Below are 23,526 nucleotides of genomic sequence, written 5' to 3'. Positions count from 1 at the left end.
TAAGTACAGAAACTTTGTTTTTTTCATTCTATATAATGAATACAAAAACTTCACCTATTTTTTTCTGGGGCTATTCTTGTTGTTTTCTTTGTTAATCAAATTTTTCATTCAATACAAAAAAGATATTCAGAGTTTTTCAAACAGATTTTTTTTCATAATTTTAAAGATAGCCCTTTAATTTTTCCCAATATTTATTTTTCATTCAAAATATAAAACACTTTCAAGAATAATTTTCTCCATTTTAAAGACGTGTTTCTTATTTTTTGCTGTGTACAATATTCATATCTTATTTTTTCATGCTATAAAAAATAGCCTTCTAATTGAAATATAATTAATAAAAATGCAAAACTAATCCATTCAGTATATAAATTATTTGTAATAAGAATTTACTTTGATAAAGTTATTTCACAAAGTTCAGATTAGAAGTAGCACGTATGTATCAATTTTAATTGAATTATTTCACTGATCATAACCAATACACTTTATTTTAAGACCAAAAGTAAAAACATAACTGCAATTTTAATGAAAGAAAAAAATCTGTTTCTCATTTTTTTTATTTTTCAAATGAAATACACAATCAATTGATGAAATCAGTTTTCATTTGTATACACCAACAATTGTTATATAACAAAAACAAACAAATAAGAAAGGTGTTATGGAGATCGGCGTGATCATCAGCAGGTGCCCGCCCGGGGGTAGAGCGACAGGTGCCCGCCCGTGGGTACAGCCACTGATGTGTCGTGTTCTACTTCTGGACAATGAAACACAACAATAATCCCCTAATGTCTACGCACTTAATGATATTGTTTCCATTTGTATTAGCGAAATAGACGGTTCTTGTCACTTAATAACAGAATTAAACTCGCTTTATAGCATGGAAAGTTGACTCTGACGCTTAATGCCGACATCAAACATAATACTAACGGCAATTTTACCTTCATCTTAATCTATTAACGGTTTTAAAATTTCATTTCAATAAAACAATTCTTTGAACATATATGGTTTTCTTTTATGACACCAGAAAACGGCGTATTAATTTACAGCAAGAATAATTATTTATATAAAAATAATCAGACTGATTATAATAAAACTTATACAAAGACATTTTTTCCAAATATTGCTTAGACTTTAATTATAATTCAAAATTTTAATGTTTCCGTCTGCTCTTGGTTCTCAATAAATATCCTTTTTCTTTTAACGACCATAGTTAGCCATCTCTTAAAGTCCGTTCGATTTGCTCTTTTTTTAAGAAAAGAAAGCAATGTTGAATGGTTTGCATCATTAGTAAAAATTGATTTTCCTGAACGCTTTCAACAATAAATGAGACAGAATCAAAGGTAATAAATAAGAAGTAAATAAATATAATAAATTAAAAAAATAAATAACATTTCTAAAACATATCACACAATATTTACAATAATCATTAAAACATAAAATAAATATTCAATTATTAAGTAGGTTTGTTAATTAATGTAATAATACGTAGAACCATTTGTATAAAAATGTGACACGTTCAACACATTGACAGAAACATTGTTTTCTTCCAAGTGTTGGTTGTTATGCACGCACACACTACCAAGTATAAATAAAATTTTATAGGTATTCAAAATAGCATAAAATTTACCAGCATACTAACACAATTCATATCAGTTAGTACCCGAAATTTTCAGCACAAAATACTGACCGTGACCGGAAGTGATCCAAGGGGAGACCATTCGGTTGACACTGTCAGCGAAATATTGTGCACAAGACAAACGCAATCAGTGCCTTTTATGCGTATGAAACGTCAATTTTGAATTTTCATAAGATGTTATCAATGAGGGGCAACGGCCGAAAATTTCATACGCTTTTGCTTTTGTCTTTGATTACAAAACCAAACTCTGACAACGTTTTTCTTCAAGTCCAATTTTTCTGCAATTTGGGCAATTTTTTCACCAGAGGGCCTTGGTTGCACCGCAAAATATGCTTCCAGTGACCGTTTTTCCGGAGCTGCTATTGAGGTACGTTTTCGCTTCCGTTCAGCTGCTAGACCGCCAGCTTCCGCTTCCTTTCTTTCCCTCGCCTGCCGTTCGGCTTCTTCCAACCAGGCCTGAAGAATAGGTTTCAGTGCTATCATGTTATTATGACTCAATGTCAGTGATTCAAATCTACAAATTGTGCTTTGACTTAGAGATCCTACGCCTGGAAGTTTAAGGTTCGCCAATGCAGACCCAACATCCGCTTGTGTGACCCCTAATTTGATACGGCGTTGTTTGAATCTTTCGGCAAATGCTTCCAGTTCGCGCGGGTCACATTCCGTGTCGTGTATAGCGTGGTGTACCGGGTGATGTCCGGGGAATGTGTGGTGGCCGCCCATGGCGTTAAGGTTGGTACAGACACTTGGCTGGAACATTTGGTGGTGACTGTGTGGTATAGAATTAGCGATGCTGTAGTGGTTCTCCGGCATTCCACCAAGCGACATCCCGTGGTTTGTTGTTAACTGCTCTAACATTGAGTCCCCGGGACCAAAGCCCGTGTGACAGTTCATTTGCATTTGGTGTCGTGGTGGGGTGACATTGTGCCCCCCTAAGTCGGCAGTGTGACCATAGAGTCCATCATGTTTCATTAAGTTTTGTGATGACTGTTTTGGAATGTCCACAGCCGCCAAAACCTCTGCTCGCGACAGAATGCCATCATCAAAAAAGTTACCCTGAAAATAAACAAATATCCGTAAGACATGGTGAAAGAAAAAAATTAAACATACCTGTTAAAAGTAAGACCTCTCCTTTCTCTGTTTTTATTTAAAATCAGTCCCAAGCAAATGAAATAATTTCAAAGTAATGTCAGTATAAGTATCAATGACTGCGATAAATAATTGATGCTGTTTAAGCAGGAACACATTGGTCCCAGCTTTTATTGATATCTCGTACTCAGGTAAATTAGTTCTCAACACAAGAATGTCAAGATAAAAACACAAGCTTCATAAAATATGAAAGACGTCAAAGGAAAGGAGCCTTCACTAACGCGAAGAGGTCGGGCCAACACGTACCGTATTCCCCGTCACACAGCGCATACGGTCGGGGGGTCTGTAGGGCGGAGAATACCTCCCTCCCGAAACATGACCGGGGTTTAAGGAGGATAACCCCACTCCTTGCTTAGTGTTCATCATTGTTTGGCACTCCGTGGATTCTGGATAGGCCGACCAGCGGCCTCGGGCTGGATTTGTGCTACTCCAATATAACTTTTACGATCCTGAAGTCGACAGAGAGAGAGAGAGGAATATATGTCTATGGCAGAGAAAATTGATATTACATTTTACTATTGAGCGCTTCATTCACCAGGCACCTGTTCTCTGTTATTTTGAGTCACGTGGGTTTACTAATTCATCAACTAGAGGCGCATGCTCCCTTTAAAAGGCCACTATTATGGACAAATTATATTTTAAGCTAGAAATGATTCTTTTTCATTAACATAAAAGTTGTTGTAGCCAATAAAACTCCGCTCCGATACAAATTCTATGACTGCCAGGGGGCTGAACTTCGACTCCAACGACTTTATTCTCGGTATCTTAAAATCATAAAGCTTTCTCTTCACTTGGATACCTTTTCCTCGAATTTTGTCTCTAGGAATCCTTTTAATATTGTTTTTTTTAATTGATGGGTTGTTTTAATTTTTTTTATCAAAGGTGACAAGGAATCTTCAGAGGAATTTTTCCAGCCGTTTAGACAGGGGATAATTTATTCTCATTAGCCGCACGACAGCTTTAGAATTGGGGACGAGCCGTTAACTGATGAAGGAGGAAAAACACACCAGGGGAGACGAGGACTCCGGCAGTCAGACCGAGGTTTATATCCCCAGAAATTACCAAAGCGGAGTCCGACATCGCTCCAGACCGTCTCCGCTGAAATTGGAGAGATGGTCTCCGACATTTTCATTAAATGTCAAACTCTCCGATTATTGTCTTTCTTTATTTGGAGCGCTGATGATATTACATTGCCGTTTTATTGGGCTTTTTTCCTCGAATCCATATTCCTTTCCTTGTTTGCCTTTTTTATTTTTTTCTCTTGTAGTCCTAATTCTTAATTTTGATCGATAAAGAAAAATATTTAAAAATTGATTCCTGATCCTTTAAACTAAATAAGATTATTTCTTTGTTTTATCAAAGGCTTCCTTAACCGTAAAATCAATTTTCTTCATAAGAACGTACGTTGTTTAAACATGAAGTAAACTTTTGGAACACGCTACCCTGTTTTAAGTGCACATGTTCAAATTTAATTTCAATGCGATTCAAAGGATATTTGTTTGTAGTAAGAATCGATCACCTATTGCTGGTTGTAAGCATGAAATGGTCAATGAACGCTCATTCTACAGATCATTATAAATTTTTAATATCTACCCTAGTTCTTGCAGACAAGCTCATAAAAAATTAAGTATTTCGCGTGTGTTTGTGTTTCTGTGATTTAGTTCTGATTTTCTTTCAGTCTTCCTTTTATTAAGAAGATTGTGTAAAACTAAGATTAAAATAAAAACAATATATACAATTATGATCTGAAATGTTAACTTGCAAGAACTTAAAACAAAAATATGGAGAAAAGTTCAAATTGTACAATATTTTTTTCTTTAAAAATTGATTTTTTTTAAAAAGAAAATTAAAGAAGTTGTTTGGGAAAAAGACGGTCGGGATTACAAAACACCTGCTCTCTCGTTGCTAAAAGTAATGTCAAGAAAAATCTAATTACCACGTAAATAATGTGTTAAGATGACGGTAGGCAGTTGGGGAATTATTGACGTTATTTCTTGTAAATGAGAGGAGAAACGTCTCTTTTGAAATGGGATTGAAGTTTGTCCAAAGAGAAAGTAAACCGTTTGTTTTGTGGCCAATCAGCAACATCAATGCCGCTGTTATCTGCTTAATTTGTTTTCTCATTTTCAATTTGAGTTCATCATCGGAAGTGAGAGGAAATTCAGAATTAGTCATCTAACGTCAGTCAAATTGACAATTTCCTTCCGGTACAAAATCACGTGGTCTAGTTTACTCGTCAACTGCAAATCATAGACTTTACTTGCACGTGTCCTGGGTTTGCAAACAAGAACGAATTTGATACGGTAGCAATTTATATGAACGTCTATTGTGTGTAATAATTAAGACCTCATCGTGCATGCACGTGCTCATCACAGCCAACACAAAAAGTCGTGCGTGAGTTGATGAAGTCAAAAATCTAGCAATTGAACCTTTAATCGGAGGACAAAAACTAACTTACTGCTGCGATTACAGCCAATTATGTCGATGCCTATGATGCAGAGTTACGATTTCATGAAGAGGTGTGGTTACTCCGCGTATTATTAAGCGAAGGAACATGAAGTTAAGGAAATGGACCAGTTTCACACTGGAGTTAACTTCAAATATCAGACAGAAATTATTATCGGCCTTATTAGATAATTTTAAAAAAATTTTACAACATATTTTAAGCTAGTAAAGACAATAAACATACATTTCTTTCAACAAGATTAAAATTTGCAGAATTTACTTGTTACTAAAAAAATGTTTTCTCTGCATTTCATCATCTGTCGAGCTCAGAAAAACATAGTGCACTGCACGCATCTATCAAAGTGATATTAATTTGCGGGTAAAAGTTTGGAGAATTTGTACCTTGGGAATAGATTATAGAGCGATTGATGGAATTAATTCTCCTGAAGTGTGCACTTCATCCGCTAATGGTTTCGCTATCAGCCACGGCACGCAGGACTTGACACAAGTCAGGTTATGTTAAAGTCTCGTGCCTCAAAATCTCGCGATACTTCTCTCTTCCAGCGTTTCCTTAGTGTCTCAGAAATAATTTTTATCAATGTATCTTAGAATCAAAATCATTTTTTTTAGTTCAAATGATGATTTTTTTCTCTAATAAGAAATGGAAAAAATTCCTCATTAATATGAACTGCATTTTCGAGAATTTTACTAGTATTTTGCTGGTTAAATACACATGTTATTATGATAATTTGTATGTTATTTAAACCCTTACGACAAAAAAGACCAAAATAAAGTTTTAAAATGTTATACAGTGTTGCATAAGAAGTCATTATTGTACAGGATGACAATAATGCAATTTTGCTTCAATCAGAGCTTATAAAAAGTTTTTCCATCGATTTATGAACAACAGAAGTTTATAAATCAGAAACCCTTGGCCAGCGAAGATGTTTTTCTGTCATTGAAATAGTTCATTACAAATTTGCAACAAAATTTTCCGATGTCCAACATGCAGATTATATTGTTTTAAGCAGGTTACACGCACAAGTAAATACTGGAACCTTATTTACATGTAAAATAGATAGGCCTTTGTGATCGCATAAACGTTTTGTACACATGTACATGCTACAATAATTGAATACCTAAAGCATCAGAATTTGAAGCTGGGTAGTATTATTATCCCCTCGCCACGGAGTTGGAGGGGATATAATAGTAACGATGATGTGTTTGTTAGTGTGTCCTGTGCAAAACGGAAGTGTCGAAATTGCATCGGGATCGTATGCTGCCTTGATTTATAGATATGCTCTGCTTTGCGGTGCCCTTGTTAAATTGTTTTCCAAAGACTATAAAAGTTCAATTCTCAAACCACATACTATAAACTGTAGATCGATAGTCTTCTGAAATTTTAATCGAAAAGGTATATTTACAGCCCAGTCAATTTAGTGAAAATATGGACTCAACCTCAAACTTCTTACGACATAAACTTTTTTTCATTAATGAAAAATAACAGCTTCAAAATATTTGCAGGAAAATATCTAAGGAAATGCAATAAACGGAAATCGTATACGGTATAAGGTGTTGCATTACTTTAGAAAAGAGGCATAACTCCGATTTTATTTAATTCGAATAAATCTCTCTACGTATATTAAATTGAAGTGTTTATTTAGTGTACTTTTTGTTAAATTAATAAAAAGCAGTTTTAATCAATGTTGAATACATCTAGTGTTAAAAGGTATAAGACAAAATATTAAGATTTTAAATATAATTTTAAAAAATAACATATTCATAAAACATGTATATAAAGACTATATATGGCCTATGTTTGATTGAGTTATACCTTATTTGACCTTTTTACGTATTATTACGAGGCAATGAAAAGAAATCAATGCATGATTTTATCTCTTGAGGATATAACCGGGATATTCAACAAAATTTTATCCAAAATTTCAAGACTCTTTTCTCGAAATGCTATTTTTTACAATTATCATTTAAATTTAATTTCATTTTTAAATTTCTCAAGTTCTATAAATATAATTTAATACTTATCGTAATAAAAAGTTTTCATCAAAATATTTATATAATTATACCCTGTCTGTTTTGAGTTTTCCTTAACATTTCATAAAGATATACACTGTATATATGCAAATAAAAATAAATTCACCGTAGGGTCTCTCCTTGTTATAAAGTTTTATTTCGACACTTCATTATATTTTATACAAAAGCGTGATCTGTACCAATCCAGTATACCCTACTAGTATACTTAGGAGGTTATTATTTTTTTCTTTATAATTAATTTTCCATTACAAAGTAAAGGAAATAACACAATTTCTCTATCAAAAATGTCTGAGTTTAAAGTTGAATGGAACGTTTTGACGTTAGTCATTGTGATGTATGCAATATAGATTAGAATATGATTTAAACTACATGTATTTTCATTTTTTTTTTATCCACGAACTGGAAGTTGATGTAAATATTGAGTATGTGCATGTATTTCAAAAAAAAATATACATGCACATACTCAATATTTCTTCCAGTGCACGTGTTTTTATCCTAAGTCAAGTTCTCCGTCAGTAATATTAAGCAAAGCGAGACAACTCTTGGCGATTGCCAAAAACGTGCGACTTGCGCGAGGACAAGGATGGAGATAAGATTGAATTCCCGTTTCCTGGTTTGTGGTCGGGGTAGAACGTGTCCTCGAAGTACAGCTGTCGGGTTTTACAGAGCTACGGAAAAATTTGTTTGCCATGCGAAATGCTTCCTTTATGACATGTACGTATCATTTTCTCCCAGACTAATGTAATGAATATGGAATATCTGGATAGATTCCGAGTCCCGATACGAAATGACGAGGACTGTGGTTTTAAAAAGGCAGATTCTTTTTTCGATAAATTGAGTTCAATAAAAAAGAGATTGAAAATTACTTCTCATAATGATCTTTCGTCATAATTTTCTCTATTTAAGAGTAAATGATGCAATAATAAAGTGGAATGAAACGGAAAATTACATCAAGTGCCCACCTTTTACCGTCTTTGTTGAGAGGGGGCGACATAGGAACAGGATCAGCATTACCTGTTGTTATTACCACATAACGAACCTGTTGAATTATTATCAACTTAATGATGATGAGTAATGTGACTATCCGACACCATATTAAGATTTTACGATGAATTTATTTTATTAGAAACTAACTGCTATCTCTCCAATCTGAAAGAATTTCTTCTGTATGTAGCATCATTTTTTTTCTTTGAATACCTATTTGTTTTCAAAATATTGTGAAAATTTTAATTTTTTATTTTTTCTTATCATTACATTTGAAGGTTATTAAAAGCAAAACAAATATACTAATAATACATATAAAAGTCACCCTTAATCACACACATTTTCACATAACACATACACTGAGTATACAAAAGGTAAAATGACTATACTTAAAAAAAAGCAAAAAAAGGGAACTTACTTTATTCCACACCACTGGATATTGCTCGTGATCCCCTCCGAAGTCACGTGGGGGTCCCAGAGTGGTCAGTGTCTGAAACATACGAAAATGGATCATAAATTTTATCCTTGTTCTTTTAAAAACGATTAATGCTGACAATTATATGTTCATTTTTTAGTATTCCAATGTCTTTTGTTTCCAATCGCCAGACCGATAGGTTAATTTCGCTAACCCCCCCCCCCCAGTTTCATCAGTTGATATACACAAGATATGAAAACGAACAAACCAGCCAGTAAAGCCAAACAAATATTGATAGAAGAAATCAAGGGACTGTACACTCATTAGTTCGCATCAATAATTACCTTTATAGGTGTACATTGAAAATATAGGCAAAGGGCATGTTATTTATTTATTTATTTTTATTTATGTCCTTTGCAAGGATGAATTTTCTAATTAAAAAGTATTTTTGTCAAGATTTGAGTCCATTAGTACAGAGTATAGATCTACTTTACATGTATTCTGGACTTTGACGGCTTGACCTAAATTCACAATTTAGTATAATATATCCTATAAAATTTGCCTACTCTACTTAAATAATTCTGCTTTTTGTTGATATAAACCTGATTTTTCTCTCTATTCCATGTTTAATTATTTTGTCGCACATTTATTATGAAAAGTGTATTGATAAAATTTTATTAAATAGAGATATGCTTTTACAACACCTTTTGTTCATGGACAAGAAGATTAATGAAAAAATAGCATTTTAGGCAACTTTACTATCACTATTTGTAAAACATGTTTGAAATAGCTTTAAAAAATAATCGTAAGATGTGCCTATACTACTTGATTTTAAATTCTGATTTTCTCGTTGATAAACCTGATTTTTATTAATATTATTGCATATAAATTTTTGTCGCATATTTATACAACACAAAACTTTCAATTCAATAAGTTATAAAAAGAAATATGCTTTTACCTTTTGCACTTGGATTATATTAATTGAAAATTTCCCCTTCCCGCTATTTCATTATGACTAATGAACCTGGTGTAAAATTCAAAAGCATCACAATATTGTTATAAAAATTCGTAATTTTGGCAACTATCACCTGTTAGAGGAATTGTTGAAATTTTCCTAGCGTTTATTATGCATTTTTATTGAATTCAAAAGCGAGTGTAATTATATGATGTAATTAAAAATTAGTTAAATGTATTGTTTGATATTGCTTTAAACATGATCTAACAAAACGAACTCCATTCTAAATTAAGAATTTCCTGAACGTGTTTTTGGTTATTGGTTAAAAACTATCAAATTCAAATAGCACACTTCGTCTAAAATTTAGCAATTGTGGTTCAAACTTGGAGACATTATTCCTTGTAAATTTAAGACAGAGTATTTCCCTTTAAAATAGTTTAATAAAGTTGAATTAATTTCATGCAATTAGCGTGCAATGCTTATTAAATATTTGATGAAACTCACCACTTTTTCGACATTATCAAAATCCTCAAAATATTTCATTCTCGTGTGTCTCGCCTAGTGGTTAGTTATGAATGTGAAGAATCAGAGATCACCTAGCTTTATACGACAGGCTTTTCTTTGTCAACAAACAAATTAACGGTACCCTTTAATGAATATCATCGGATCTCATCGGCTCTTGTTAAACGAGCCCCTTTTTGATGTGACCTCCGGGGACCAGACGATAACAGGTAAGCAGAAGACAGGTGGCACGCGCCCCGCGCGCGCGACATATATCACCTTACTTCATACCCAGAATAGTTTACAGTTTAGGATTAATTGATCAAACGGTAATCGTAAATAGGAATGCCTCCTGTTCTAATATCAGGTATAAATTTAAAAAAAAAATAGCAACAGTACATGAACAGGTAACAGGTCACACGTCTTACAAATGCCAACACGAAAATGTGATAATTCTAGACAATACCCGATTTACATTTACTCGCTAAAACGATGTCATTCGTCTTTATCGAGCTAAATGACAACCGCACTAACTATTCGCCATCCGTGTTATAATTTGATAGTTTGAACTTTGCTGCAATGTCCCCTCAACTGTGAGTAAAGCCATTACCAAAGTAACGACAACTAATTAGATTTATATGCACCTGGAGCAATCTTATAATATTTTACTGCAATATAATTATCTTTCAATTTTCTTCCAATGCAAAAATGTTCTTGTTGAAAATGTGACATTTTCAGAGAGAGGCTTGTACATTACTGCTGAAATAAACTTGAGGGAGAAAGATATTACATTTATTCTACAATTTAAGTGATTTTGTTAATTAAAACCTAAAACATTTTTTTTTTGAAAACCTCGAATTATTAACCCACTCTCTGAACAGAAGAGCAATTTCTACACAGAGATAATAATTCCATTTCAACTAGAAAGGAATTATTAATATTTTCAGTGTTCCAAATGCCAAATGAAGTTAAAAACTCTCGTCGAAAAGAGAAAAAACTATTGCGACCTTGAAGTTAAATGGTGTTCGGCACTTCTCTTAATGAACCACTGTCATTAAAAGACAATATCTAGGGTTCTGAAAATACCACATGAGCAATCCAGCAAAATATTAAATTATTTCAAACACAAATCACTTTTAATTTTTGCCCTATCAAGAGACCATGAAAGAAAGCAAAAAATCGCAGAGTATTTTTTAAGCAAGCCTCTGGAGACTTTAGACAAAATCATGACGCACCTGATGAAATTTGCCGCAAGAAAAATGACGCAACGTTGCAAAATCGCTACCGTAGCGTGAAAATTAATGAACGTTGATTTGATTTCTTTGGTGATATTTCCGACAAATCTGTCTCAATTATAGGTAAATACTGTCCAATAATTCTACCGCTGCGGCCAAAGATCTGGTGTTGCTTCATTTAATTGTTATTTCTCTCCGACAGTTTTCATATCATCTTAATCATTTTATAACGATTTTTAAATTTGCTTCTTATTTGAATTTGTTTTACCGGTTTATTGTCAAGTTAGACGGAGTGTGCAAAACTGATGTTTATTAATTTTAGTAGGAATGCCACAAAAGGCTTGAATCGTTTGGCGTAATCTAGGGATTATTTAAATAAAAGTCTTCTCTTGTCATCTGAAGCGCTCACAAGGGACAGCGGACAAAATCCAAACAATCCATTGAGCGTATTTATACAAATAACCCGACAGATTGATTACTGGTGGTAGTTATTTACAAATCCACGGGAAAAAACAGTGCACATTTTATTTCACTAGAATTAATCTTAAACCTGGCGAAATTTTGCTGCAGATTGCGTGTTGACACCTTTGGTAGGTATCGCGCGTGCGGCGCCCTTAAGGTGTCGGGAATTTTCAGTTTTAAGTGTCCTTCCCCGCCCCCTATCTGTTAATTTCAATCTAATTGGCTACACTCTAAATAAATCTAAGGATCTAATCGGAAATTGAAACCGTCCTAATCCAGAAATCACGTTATTTCGACATTTAATCGTCGTCATTTTTACAGCTTAATTAACGATTGAGTTTCGAATAATTTTCACATCAACAACTTGTTGGTTTCCCTGCCGGGAAATACGATAGCAGAAAAACGTGTCGCTGTATTCTTATAAAGTCTGTTTCATGTTCTAGATCTCAAAGTTTACATTTTTAAAATAAAATTGCTTTTCTGGTTGAAGAACCTTTCGTAGATTCTTTAAAATTTCATCTTTACTATTAAAGTATTTTCTTATTCCGAGACATAAAATATTCCTGATCCTGGAATTTCTCATTCCTAAACAGACATAAAAGACAATAGAAAAATAATAAAGTAAAAATGAATAAAAAGATAAGACGCACAAGTATATATATCCAAAAACTGCTGTAAATCCCTCGTCATAAAAATATAAACCTTCGTAATTTTTGCTGAAAAACAACTCGATTAAAATGACTAAAACTACGAGACAGTATGCTGAGTAAACCAATCTAGTTTGAAACCTTTTCCAAGTAAAGCATCTTATAACTGAAGTTATGGTATACAAATTAATCGAGTGTCGGAAAATTATAAAAATTGCAAAGTCTCATCCATAAACTATGAGGGAAGCCGATGGCGGATGTCATTCGATATTCCGGGCCAAATTAGCAAGGGTAATCCTCGTTTAATATTTCAAAATCTTATAGCGGAGAATAAACTTGACATTAAAGATTAAAGGAATGTGGAAAGAAAATCGTTACAGAGTTCTTACCTGGGAGTGGGGATGATACAGGCCGTATCCGGACATCTCACAAACAGGTAATGGACCTCAAAGAACGGTACTGAAATTGCTACCTCAGGTTTATATATATCAAAAAACGACTTCAGATTAGAAATTCTTTAAAGCAACCTTTAAGTTTAAGCCGCTTTCGTGAAAATTATGACTTAGGGGGTTTTGACCATATTTTTAAGTTACATTAATGGAATAAGTTGGTTTTGTAAATCAATGTGAAATGGATGCCTGTGATTGGTGTTTGGAGTCTGCGGAATCAGGCAGGAGGCGGGAACACGAAATTACCTGAAACACTTCAAAGACAACAGCCTCGTTCTGGCCACCGTTACCTGGAGGCTGGTGCCACTTAACATATGTGGAATGAGAATTAGTCCCGTCAGCCTCCAATTTACATAAAATATTTTTTCTTGAAAATATTTTGAATTAATAAATGATAAGCGTTGGTGATTTTTATGATGTTTCACTTTCTTCATTAAGTGTTTTCGCACAGTTAACTAGAAGAAACTAATTAATTATAATGTGAAATGAAGACGCATTGGCCGTGAGTAAGCTTTGAGATCGAGTGTACGTTTAACACGACTGGCTACCCACCTGTTCCAAATTATAATTGTAATAAAAAGACATTTTAATTTCATTTTTAACTTTCCACTTAATATATTTCTTAGATGACTTTTTGCTTGTTTCAACATCCTTAAAACAACTTTAGCAATTTTTATAATGGATATTAAATTCGCAACTCACCCTATCCCAACCCTTCCCTTTCGAATATTTTAGTTACTAGTATGTTGTTCTTGTAATTCAGAATAATATATAAATACACATCTCCTGAAGAAGTGCATTGAGCCTCATTAATTGAAGTATTTTCATGTATGAATAAAAATCCTGAATGAAAAAGATTTATCTTGTTTGTAAATATTTGATACCGCCAGTGAAAAATTCACACAGTTTCTACATATAATATTAATGGTAGTCTCTCGTGTGTGAGGTTTTATAACATCGGAAAATCTATAGCACTGCACTTTTTCCTCTGAAATAAATCTTAATTTATTTTTTGTTTATTTATCTATTATTAATAATGACATCTTTTTTTAATTGAAGAACTTAAAACTCAAATTGTTTTTATATGCCTGTATATCATTAAAACTCCAAATCTATATGTAAACGTTGATAAACGCCTTTTCCAACGTTAATATCCCCTGGCAATAAATTAAAAGGAATATCAAGACGCTAATCTGTGTGTGTGTGTGTGGGGGGGGGGGGGGTTACATACTATACCTAATATAATAATATAATCAGAATCAAATGTTCTCCGTGAAGCGCCCTTCTTTTTTTGTATTTGATCATCAATATTTTGAAGCAGTTTTAACTTGAAGAGAAATGGAAGACGAGACAATTTCTTTCTCGTTTCCTGCATACCTACAAACAACTTTACACTTTCTGCAACACAGTCAGGCAAAATTAGTACACATTACTGTCAATCAAAGTACGAATATTTGAAGTCCATTAACCTGTCAATAAAATTGTGAAATGTTTGTTAAATGAAAATGGTGTAAGTTGAATAATAACGATTTGTGTAACTGTATATAGGAGATAAGTTATTGGGCAGGCAGGGCAGCTGCTGAGGACACCTGTCACTTCTCATGCAAAAAATATACAGAAGCCAGGAAAGAATTTTTTGAACTTTTTGCTGCACACTGAATAACTTAATATACAAATGATTTTGAAAATGAATACCACACATTAAAAAGTATAACAATAATTATTTCTAATTGTAAATCACAGCATGTCTTTACATATGAAATGTGTATTATATATTATTATTATATTATTATTATATTATTATTATATTATTATTATTGTTGTTATTTCTGATTGTTTGGTATAATGTATATGTAGAGAGGGCGTGTTTTTAGAACTTTTGCCCAATCCCAATTGTAAAGTATAAGCAATAAAATATGTTCAAATCAAAATCAATAATAATAACAAATACCAATAATAACAAATACTTGTAATAATAACAGATACTGATTATAACAAATGAAAATAATAACAAATACTTCTCATAAATACCAGTAATAAAAAAATACCCTCGGATTCATTTTTGAAACTGCAGTAGTTTCAACATTATATTGCAAGATTATTGTGATCATCAAATCATATAAGTAAATCAAATTTATTTATTTATTTATTTATTTATTTATTTACTAGTATTAATTCAATTAATTTAGTTTTATTTTATTTTTTCATTTTATTTTAATTTATTTATTTTAAAAAAAACAGTAAGTTTTTTTTTATTATTTATTTTTTAATGTATTTTTTTTAAAAAATTTTAATTTTATTTTACTTTGTTAAAAAAAAACACAGTAAGTTTTTTTTTCACAATTTCTTGGGTGTTAAAATAATAAAAGCGTTTGCCTTCTAAATCTCCTTTGTTATCAACATTATGGAAGGAAGACGCAATTGTAACAAGCAAATTCAAAGAATATAATTTGATTTTAAAAAATTAGGTGGTTGCGATTAATTATTTTACTTTGTTCAAATGTCAAATGTGATAAATAAAGTTAGAGGTTTGAATTCAAAGATTGTTAAACACTTAGCCTCAGAAGTTGTTATAAATGTTCAGCAATCACAATTCGTAACTGCACCATAAAATACGATAAAGGCGTTTGCCTTCTAAATCTCCTTTGTTATCAACAATATGGAAGGAAGACGCAATAGTAAAAAATTCCTATATTTGGGATTGACATAGTGTACCTGTTATCAAAAAACCATCTCCTACAGGTTTGTGGGCCTTAGACGACATGAGCATTCCAAGTAAATTCGTGATCTTTATATAACTGTAAACATGAAATGGACCTAAAGGGGAGAATCTATCGAATAATATTTAAAATTCTTCAGAATATATTTAAATGACCAGTGACATAATGAAAAGATTGTAGGATGGGTATTTTTGAAAATATTTTTATTGCGCGCCTTTCCAGACATTTTTTAAGAACTAAGGAATATTGAGCAGTCTTAGTTTTGTTTTTATACCTTGAAGGTATGATTGTTATTATATGATGTGGTTGATTGTTTGAAGATAGAACTTATTGGAAACTAATTAAAACATGCACACATTTGCGAAATAAATTCTGGGTGGTATATGAGAAATTGACACCTTTATGCTCCTGTTATTCGGCAATACCGGGTAGAAACTCAATCGTCATACTTTACAACATATGTCCAATATCCCCTGATTGGTTACCTGTTAATTTCTCCCCGTCAGGAATTACGATCTACCTGAGTCTGTACCTTAATTAGATTTCTGGGAAGAGAATTGAATCTTCTAGATTAGATTTGTCTTTTGATTCGTTACCCCCTTAAGATTTCTGTGGAAGATATGGGTGGCAATGGCCGCCGAACATTCTCACGATATTTACCAGCAATAACCAACAAGACAATCTGCAACGTAATAACCAGAGCCACGTTTTTACTTTTTTTCACTTTTTTTTTTTACTTGGGATGGGATACTTTACACAGCTCTATTGTTCTTGGTTTAAATAAATTGTGTTTTAGTTCAATATCATGAATAAATGTAAAATTAAAAATTATAGTAAATTCACTGAATGGAAGGTTGATTCAGCTTTTCCCTGCTCTAGATCATAGATGCTCTAGATTATTATACCCCCCGCTTGAAAAGCGGGAGGGTATATAGTAATCGTTAATTCCGTCCGTCTGTATTTGATCCTTCAGTAATGTCGTCATCCGTCCGTCTGTTACGCTTTGGGGTACCCATCTCTTATCCGCAACTCCTCTCATACCACTGAATGAAATTTGATGAAACTTTCACAGAATCTTTATTACATATTGCCATTGTGCACCTCCTATTTTACTTTTTGATCTGACATATATTTTGGATTTTCCAGAGCAAAACATGGACACTGCCATTTTATTCATATGGAAGGCGGGGGGTATCATTTAGTGAGCTCATTGCTCACAGTACCTCTAGTTTTATAAGAGATCTATATATTTCCCCCGATTTGATCCTTCAGTAATGACAACATACTGTTAAATGGAGATATCAGTGGTTTCTCTCCAAATTAATGTCGGTACCAGCTACATGTACGTGTATAATGAAGATCACCAAATTTTCGAAACACCCTATTTTCGCGAGAATGTCCATTTTGTACATATTCAATAAAGCTGGAATAAAAGCCAAAATATTTTACAATAAGTTACAAATTAAAGGTTTAAATTTTCTTATTGCTGCGAATGTACAGGATCTCTGGTTTTTAAACCCCCCCCCCCCCCCCTTCAGTACAAAGGGTTCTTTGAAGCGTCGTCGTGTATGCCAGGTTTAAGTATATACATGTAAGACTACAAATCTTTCCTAATAAAATAATGACAAATTTCACTTAAAGTCAAATGTCAGAGCTTTCTTAGCAAATTAAGGACAGATGATACAAACAAAATTATGTCAAAAAATTTGAAAATGATAACTTGGGTAATGTTTAAATGAGTAAAATGAATAAGTTTCACCGCTTAGTTTTTGATTTTTTATTCAAAATTTCAAAAAAATGGGATTTGAAGTGAAAAATATTTGTATAGATTAATAAGGATGGTTTCAGAAGAGCATACTTTTTAACGTCGCAGAACTTTTACAATTTCTTCTTTCTATTCTAGAAATTTGTTATTTGCATCATTTGCAATGAAATTAGGCCACAAAATATATACCCATCCAGACATCCATTTTTTTGTTTGTATCATTTGTCCCTAAGCTTTCTATAGAAAATGGTTTATTTCATAAATAACCCATTTATCTGGGAAGTCAGTATCTTTTGTAAGAGAATTTTTTAAAATAACAATACTGAAATCAGTGAAATACAGGACACATAGATGGTATATTATGTTGAAAGGGAGAAAGAGAGAAAGAATGGGAACTTTTACTCATGAAAATTTGATGAGGACATGATCTGGTGATTTGGGTCAGTGAACGAGGAAACTGGAGCGGGTAGATAATAAATCACAAAGAACAATCAATCGTTCAGCAGTATTCGAATTAATCCTAAAAAAGAAACAAAACATTATTCTCTAAATCCTTTGTTTCAGACTTGTAACTTTAGGCAACAAACAAAACTGCACAGTTTATTTATTCATAATTTTTAGCCGGGCTTATTGCTCAAAGAGCAATTGCCGGCTTATGTGATCCTGTTCAAGGCAGGATGTTGACCCCATAGTCGCCATTTTAAAGCTACGTGCAAAAATATAGTTCTTACTCTCAACCGCTTTTGAGATGATACAAACGCTAAATAAAGCAACAAAAATAAAACGAAGTTTTATCTATATAAAATAAACATTAGTAGTAATTACTTTGAAAACTTCATAAGTCAAAGAACATAGTTCATTAGCGTAGGGATTTTTGATAATCAGTGTTATCGTAGTTCTCTACAAATACGAGGTAAAGCAGGAGAGGGAACCAAACTGGCCTGTTTGTTTACATTCAGCTGCGGTACCAGATTAATTCTGATTCCGACAAAATCGGACCGTGGTATTAGGATTGAAAACTCACTGTCAGTGTATTATCATTTATATTGATAGTTTTAAAATAATTTTTTCAACAGAATATAAAGTGATTCATGTAAGAAATCCATTCTACTCTGTAAATGAGTCCGGCTCTCTGTACTTCTGAGTACTTTGATTAAAACTATTTTCTAACTAAATAATAATTTTCATTCGATCTACTATAGTGTAGATAATTGTTGGAAAATTGAAATCCGTTCTTTTTCGATACGATATATTCATACCACAGAGTTTGGCACATGTTTCGTATTTGGATATTTTACTATAAAAAAAAAGAGTAAAAGAGGTCAGCGGTAGTCTAACAATAAAGCTTTATAATAAACGTGATGACTTGACCTTTTCTATCGTCAACTTCAATTAATTATGCAGCAATCACCTGCATACAGGGTTTTATACCTCTCAGTTGATTCGATACACAAGAGCAAGGTCTTCGTATGAACAATTTATAAAATGAGGTAAATTATTGACAAACAAGTTGATGTAACGAAAACATCAGCAGTCTCGTTTAAAGTCATCATCTCGTATAAGTTATACCGGTATGGTCGATACAATGCCTTGTCAGCAAATACATTCTAATCATACTAATTATTTACACGCTCATGTAACTCTTTACAAGTCATCAAAATGCGAGTCATTCCAAAGGTCAGGGTCACTGAACAATGACATATTGAAATAATTTATGACCCTTGATTGGAAGAGTTCAATCTCTACTGTTTGTGCTGACGGCTTTGACCTAGGCTCAAGGTCATCACTCTCAACGAGGATTAACAATTGAATTTTGAATTTTTGATACAAATATTATTCAGGGGAAAAAAATTCAAGAGACATCTTAAATTTCGCAAATACGATCAGCTGTACTTCAACTTAAAAAAAGAAAAGGTTTAAGGTGTTTGCACAGAGAATATTCTGTTGTCACGTGACGTTAGGGGAATATCTTAGCTTTACTGTCAATAAAGATCCCGGGTAGGAAAGATAAAGGAGTGAGAACGTAAAATCTCGCGTGACTTGGCGAAATGGACAGAGAACGAAGGAAACCTAACAAAATTACTGTCTGTGATAGAGATTGATTAAAACAGTACATAAAGGAACGGCCCCAGAGTTTGAAGGTGTCTACAATTTAATTAAACCGGAAAGAATTTGTGAAGTTTAATTAATCACGGGAACATGGTGGTCAGGAATTCTGAGGGCCCGTGCGAAGAATTTGAGCGAGGAAGTGATTCCAATCAATTTTCATCCTATTAGACATGCTTAAATTTAAAATCCTCCTGAATTCGACAAGTAAAATCCAACCTTCAATTAAAACACCACAGAATGAAGATTTTTTTTTCAATTTCAAGGGTACATAAAGGTCAAGATCTAGTAAATGAAAGGTGCCTACAGATTTATCAAATTTGAGAAATAAATTCTTTTATTGATACTTTACAACTTTAGCTTGGTCAGATAAGGTGTTTCGGGGCATAATTTGTTGGTAAACAAGATGGAAAACTGTATCTTAAACTGTCATTTTCAATGAAATATTAAGAAAAGCAGTCATGAATATGGGAGTTTTTTCGTATTCGGCAAAGGAAATGTACCCAGATTGCCTACAGTCTCTCAGAAAACGGTAATAAGTATGTTCATGGCCTCTTCTTTAAATCAATATCAAATTTAATATAGGTATCCGGTTTACTTTTCATATGATTTCAAATTGAATGACATGAAAATCCCCTATTTTCTACATAATTCTGCTAAAGAAGTAAAGTACGGGAAAAAGAAAGTTGAAATTGATTATGACGTCATAATGGATCTAGCACCAAAAAAATAGTCTCAAGTTATTTACTAGATCTTGACCTTAAGATTTTATCGACAAGCACTTGCAAAGACTAAATTGTAAACTTTTTTAGGCAAGTCATTAATTTTTTTTGTACACTCTGAGAAAATTGAAATTTCAAAAAGATCTGTACAGTGTGCATGTATCATTAAAAACTTCCTTTGTCCATGATTTGTGAAACAAATTATATTAAAGCCACTGTGTTGCAATAATAAAATTCGATATGCATTGCCATTTCTTATCATTACGCTAACGGGAAATTTTATATATATCATCGCTGAAATTCGTTTATATGGTAATATTCTGATCACTCTGTGTATTTCCAAAATATCTTCTTTTAGTTAGGTTGAACTGTTACCCCCGGATCCCCAAGAATGAAAGAGGACATTGAGAAGAGTGAAAATATTTATTACTTTACCTATCAATCAGCACTAGTCCTACATGTAATTAATAAATTAGTTATTGTAAATAACGCGTGACCCAAGGTGGAAAAGATTTAACGCTTACAATGGAACATTATGATAAAAATTCTGTATGCAGCACTTAGCGAAATCTTCTTGGCTTCCATACTGTAATTCAAAGCTTCATAATCAAATTGCTTGTTTAAAAATCTATTCGGCAAACCGAGTATTTTTAAAAAATAATGTCAGAAACAAAAACAGTTTCATTTATTGTGGTAATCGTCCAAAAGTATGATATTCTTTCGGAATAAAGAAAAAGGGACTCGCCCCCTTTTGAGTCCAAAAAAATATATAAGATTTAATAAGTTAATTATTATGGTGTATATGTACATGGCATTGGGTCCCTCCTCAACCCCAAACTGGCCCCTTTTTTCAATAATCCTGACTGTAAATTTCGGTAGTTTTGTTTTTTCAGTGAGGGGTAGGTGGGTTATAATGCAATATCATCATGAAAGCAGTCCAAATAAACATAATTTCACATTTTTTAAGTTCCTTCAATTGAATCCAGTAAATAATAATAAATGAAAAAAAAATAATAATTAGAAATGTTATAATATTGTTTACTAAAAAAAGATAACTGGTTTAAAGTTGAGTCCTCCAGCTTGGTCTGCCAGATAGACATTTATAATGTATTCTGAAAAAAAACCTCAACTCAAACTCTTTTAAAAAATACATACCGACTGCATAACATCAATATATGTATTTATGTTGAGTCGAAAATATTTGTTATAAAATTACTATTTCTAATTTTCCCGCATTTATTTAAGTAAAAAGAATGTTTTAGAAATGTAGTTGATTACTTCAGAAGAGACCCAGAAAGACTGCATTGAATTTCTATAATCTAATGATTCCCAATTTCCCTAACAAAAAATAAATAAACATGTTAAACCCTATTTTTACGCTCTATTTCATTTCGAGTTACTGGTACGCATTATGACAACGTGGGCAGTGCCTGTGTTTGATATATAGCGCTTGAATTGAATTTTAGTAACTTTATTTTGAATTTTAATAACTATAATAGTTAAGACAACAATAAAAATAGAATATTTCGTTTTCTGAGTCTATGGTATAAAATAGTAAGGGATTTATATAGCAATGAAACTTACCCATTAATAAAGGTATATTTATCGAGGGCAAAAAACACCTATGTCCAGAAAATTGAAAGTAAATTGACAATTCATAAGCTCCAGAAATCACTACATTCCCGGTCAGGTAAATTTCTATAATGAACAGGTAAATTAAGCCGGGGTACATCTAAAATTGATAAATCTGAAAATTTAATAACATATAAATATTAAAGTCAACTGGCGGCGGTCTATTTAAAGAAGCTACATTTTCCCAGTGTTTAAAAATTCAACAAGGAGAGTATGTTGGAAGAAATTCAGGAATTGAATAAGCCATCTCCTTGAATTTTTAAAGCTTATTGACATATCAATGATATATTACATTTCGAGACTTGGACGTTAACTGATTGAAATACCTTATAAAATTGAACTTTATTATGTCAGAATTATTCTAATTAAAATCGTCCCTTTAATGTTGAAACTTTAATTATGAAGTTTTCTCCTTTTTTCTAAATAGATTGATTTTGTTATATTATGTATACTTTGGCCAGAGGAACCATTGATCCCCCAGAAACCTACATTTTCCCTCACGGTAACCTTGACAATACCCCTAGGACGTTTTGAAAATTTTATGTTCGCAAAAAATATTCTCACGTCGCTTGTTAAATGCAAATTGATCGTTCATTACCAACCATCAAAACTTTCTGTTCTTTGCATCTCGCTTCGCTAGTCAAAAATTGTTTGAATTTTTTTCTCTCAGTTATTAATTATAAATAAGATGTGCCAAGTAGCTTTTAGAAATTTTTACTCTGCTTTCAAATTTTTCTGTCTGAAATGTCCATATTTCCCCATCCGCAACACCTTCAGGATTTGAAGATGGAGCTTATTAATATTGATAAGAAGCGAATTGGATTTTAAAACTGGCTTAAAAGCGGGTATAGAGTCTACATTGCTGAAGCGAGAAATGTCTCCATAGTTTCCATCTAACTTATTATTATTTCATAAGGCCCAGATATACTATTACTGTCACGACCGTATCGGCGTACCTCCGGTTCTATTCAGTCCGGAAACGGGCGAGGAACGATAGGATTGGAACCTTATTCCGGAACACTACCCATGATCACCCTGAGCTTCAAATTGCCAGTTTAATTCTTAAATCTTTGTCTCTCAAGAGTGCTGTTAATAATGAAGTATGTTTTTGATGCCACTTTACATATTTCCATGTACAGAGACACATGATACCCTGTTATCTACTAGAAGTTAATTTACATTAATAATTGACTCTAAAAGCGATGTTCTTTTTCCCTTTGGCAAGTGAGGTGAAAATTAAGATCAAATTATCTACCTCATTATATTTATTTATTAACTTCAAACTAATGTGCAAGTCATTAAAGATCATAAATTCATAACATTTCCCCATGGTGTTCGAAGTTCTCCCTCAATGTCAAGGAGAAACCCAACAGTTGTGTGAATATCACTGGCGGATTTAGAGGGGGCAGGGGGCCCAAACCCCCCTTTTTTGTCCAAAAGATACATAAGATTTGATAAATTAATGGGTTTTTTTGTGTGGATGTGGACCCCTACCCTGACCCCAAACCGGTCGGGCCCCCTTTTCAAAATTGCGATATTTTGATAACGTTCTATAGACCACAGAAAATTCTATAAAAATTCTTTAGACCACGGCAAAAATCTCTATTTAATTTTTTAAACAAATTTCCCTGTGCGATAGCTATAATTGCAAGGC

General features: G+C 32.8%; 1 protein-coding gene across 4 annotated transcripts; it reads right to left on the bottom strand.

Moving 5' to 3' along the window:
• Window positions 1-536: 536 nt before the first annotated feature.
• LOC134230970 (inhibitory POU protein-like) lies at window positions 537-21,899 on the bottom strand. 4 transcript variants are annotated; one of them, XM_062712842.1, is made up of 3 exons: window positions 21,825-21,899; window positions 8,682-8,753; window positions 537-2,689 (listed from the first exon to the last, which is right to left on the bottom strand). In XM_062712842.1, exon 3 carries the CDS (start codon window positions 2,603-2,605, stop codon window positions 1,814-1,816), a length of 792 nt encoding a protein of 263 aa, XP_062568826.1. In that variant the 5' UTR covers window positions 2,606-2,689; window positions 8,682-8,753; window positions 21,825-21,899; the 3' UTR covers window positions 537-1,813. The 4 variants fall into 4 exon arrangements, with proteins under 4 accessions (XP_062568826.1, XP_062568825.1, XP_062568824.1 ...); XM_062712841.1 differs by lacking the exon at window positions 21,825-21,899 and adding an exon at window positions 12,868-13,058; XM_062712840.1 differs by lacking the exon at window positions 21,825-21,899 and adding an exon at window positions 10,138-10,366.
• Between the last annotated feature and the right edge of the window lie 1,627 nt (window positions 21,900-23,526).

This window comes from Saccostrea cucullata, unplaced genomic scaffold, assembly GCF_032062105.1.
Source record: "Saccostrea cucullata isolate Sc308-1 unplaced genomic scaffold, CSIRO_AGI_Scuc_v1 ctg496, whole genome shotgun sequence".
NCBI lineage: Eukaryota > Metazoa > Mollusca > Bivalvia > Ostreida > Ostreidae > Saccostrea > Saccostrea cuccullata.
This window is presented reverse-complemented; position numbering and strand designations above follow the sequence as displayed.

Excerpts from the sequence above, each read along its gene's own strand:
- LOC134230970 (XM_062712839.1), bottom strand. The coding sequence starts at position 3,148 with ATGATGAACACTAAGCAAGGAGTGGGGTTATCCTCCTTAAACCCCGGT. Across the intron at positions 2,690-3,028 it reads GCTGTGTGACGGGGAATACG|GGTAACTTTTTTGATGATGG; the intron begins GTACGTGTTGGC and ends GTTTATTTTCAG.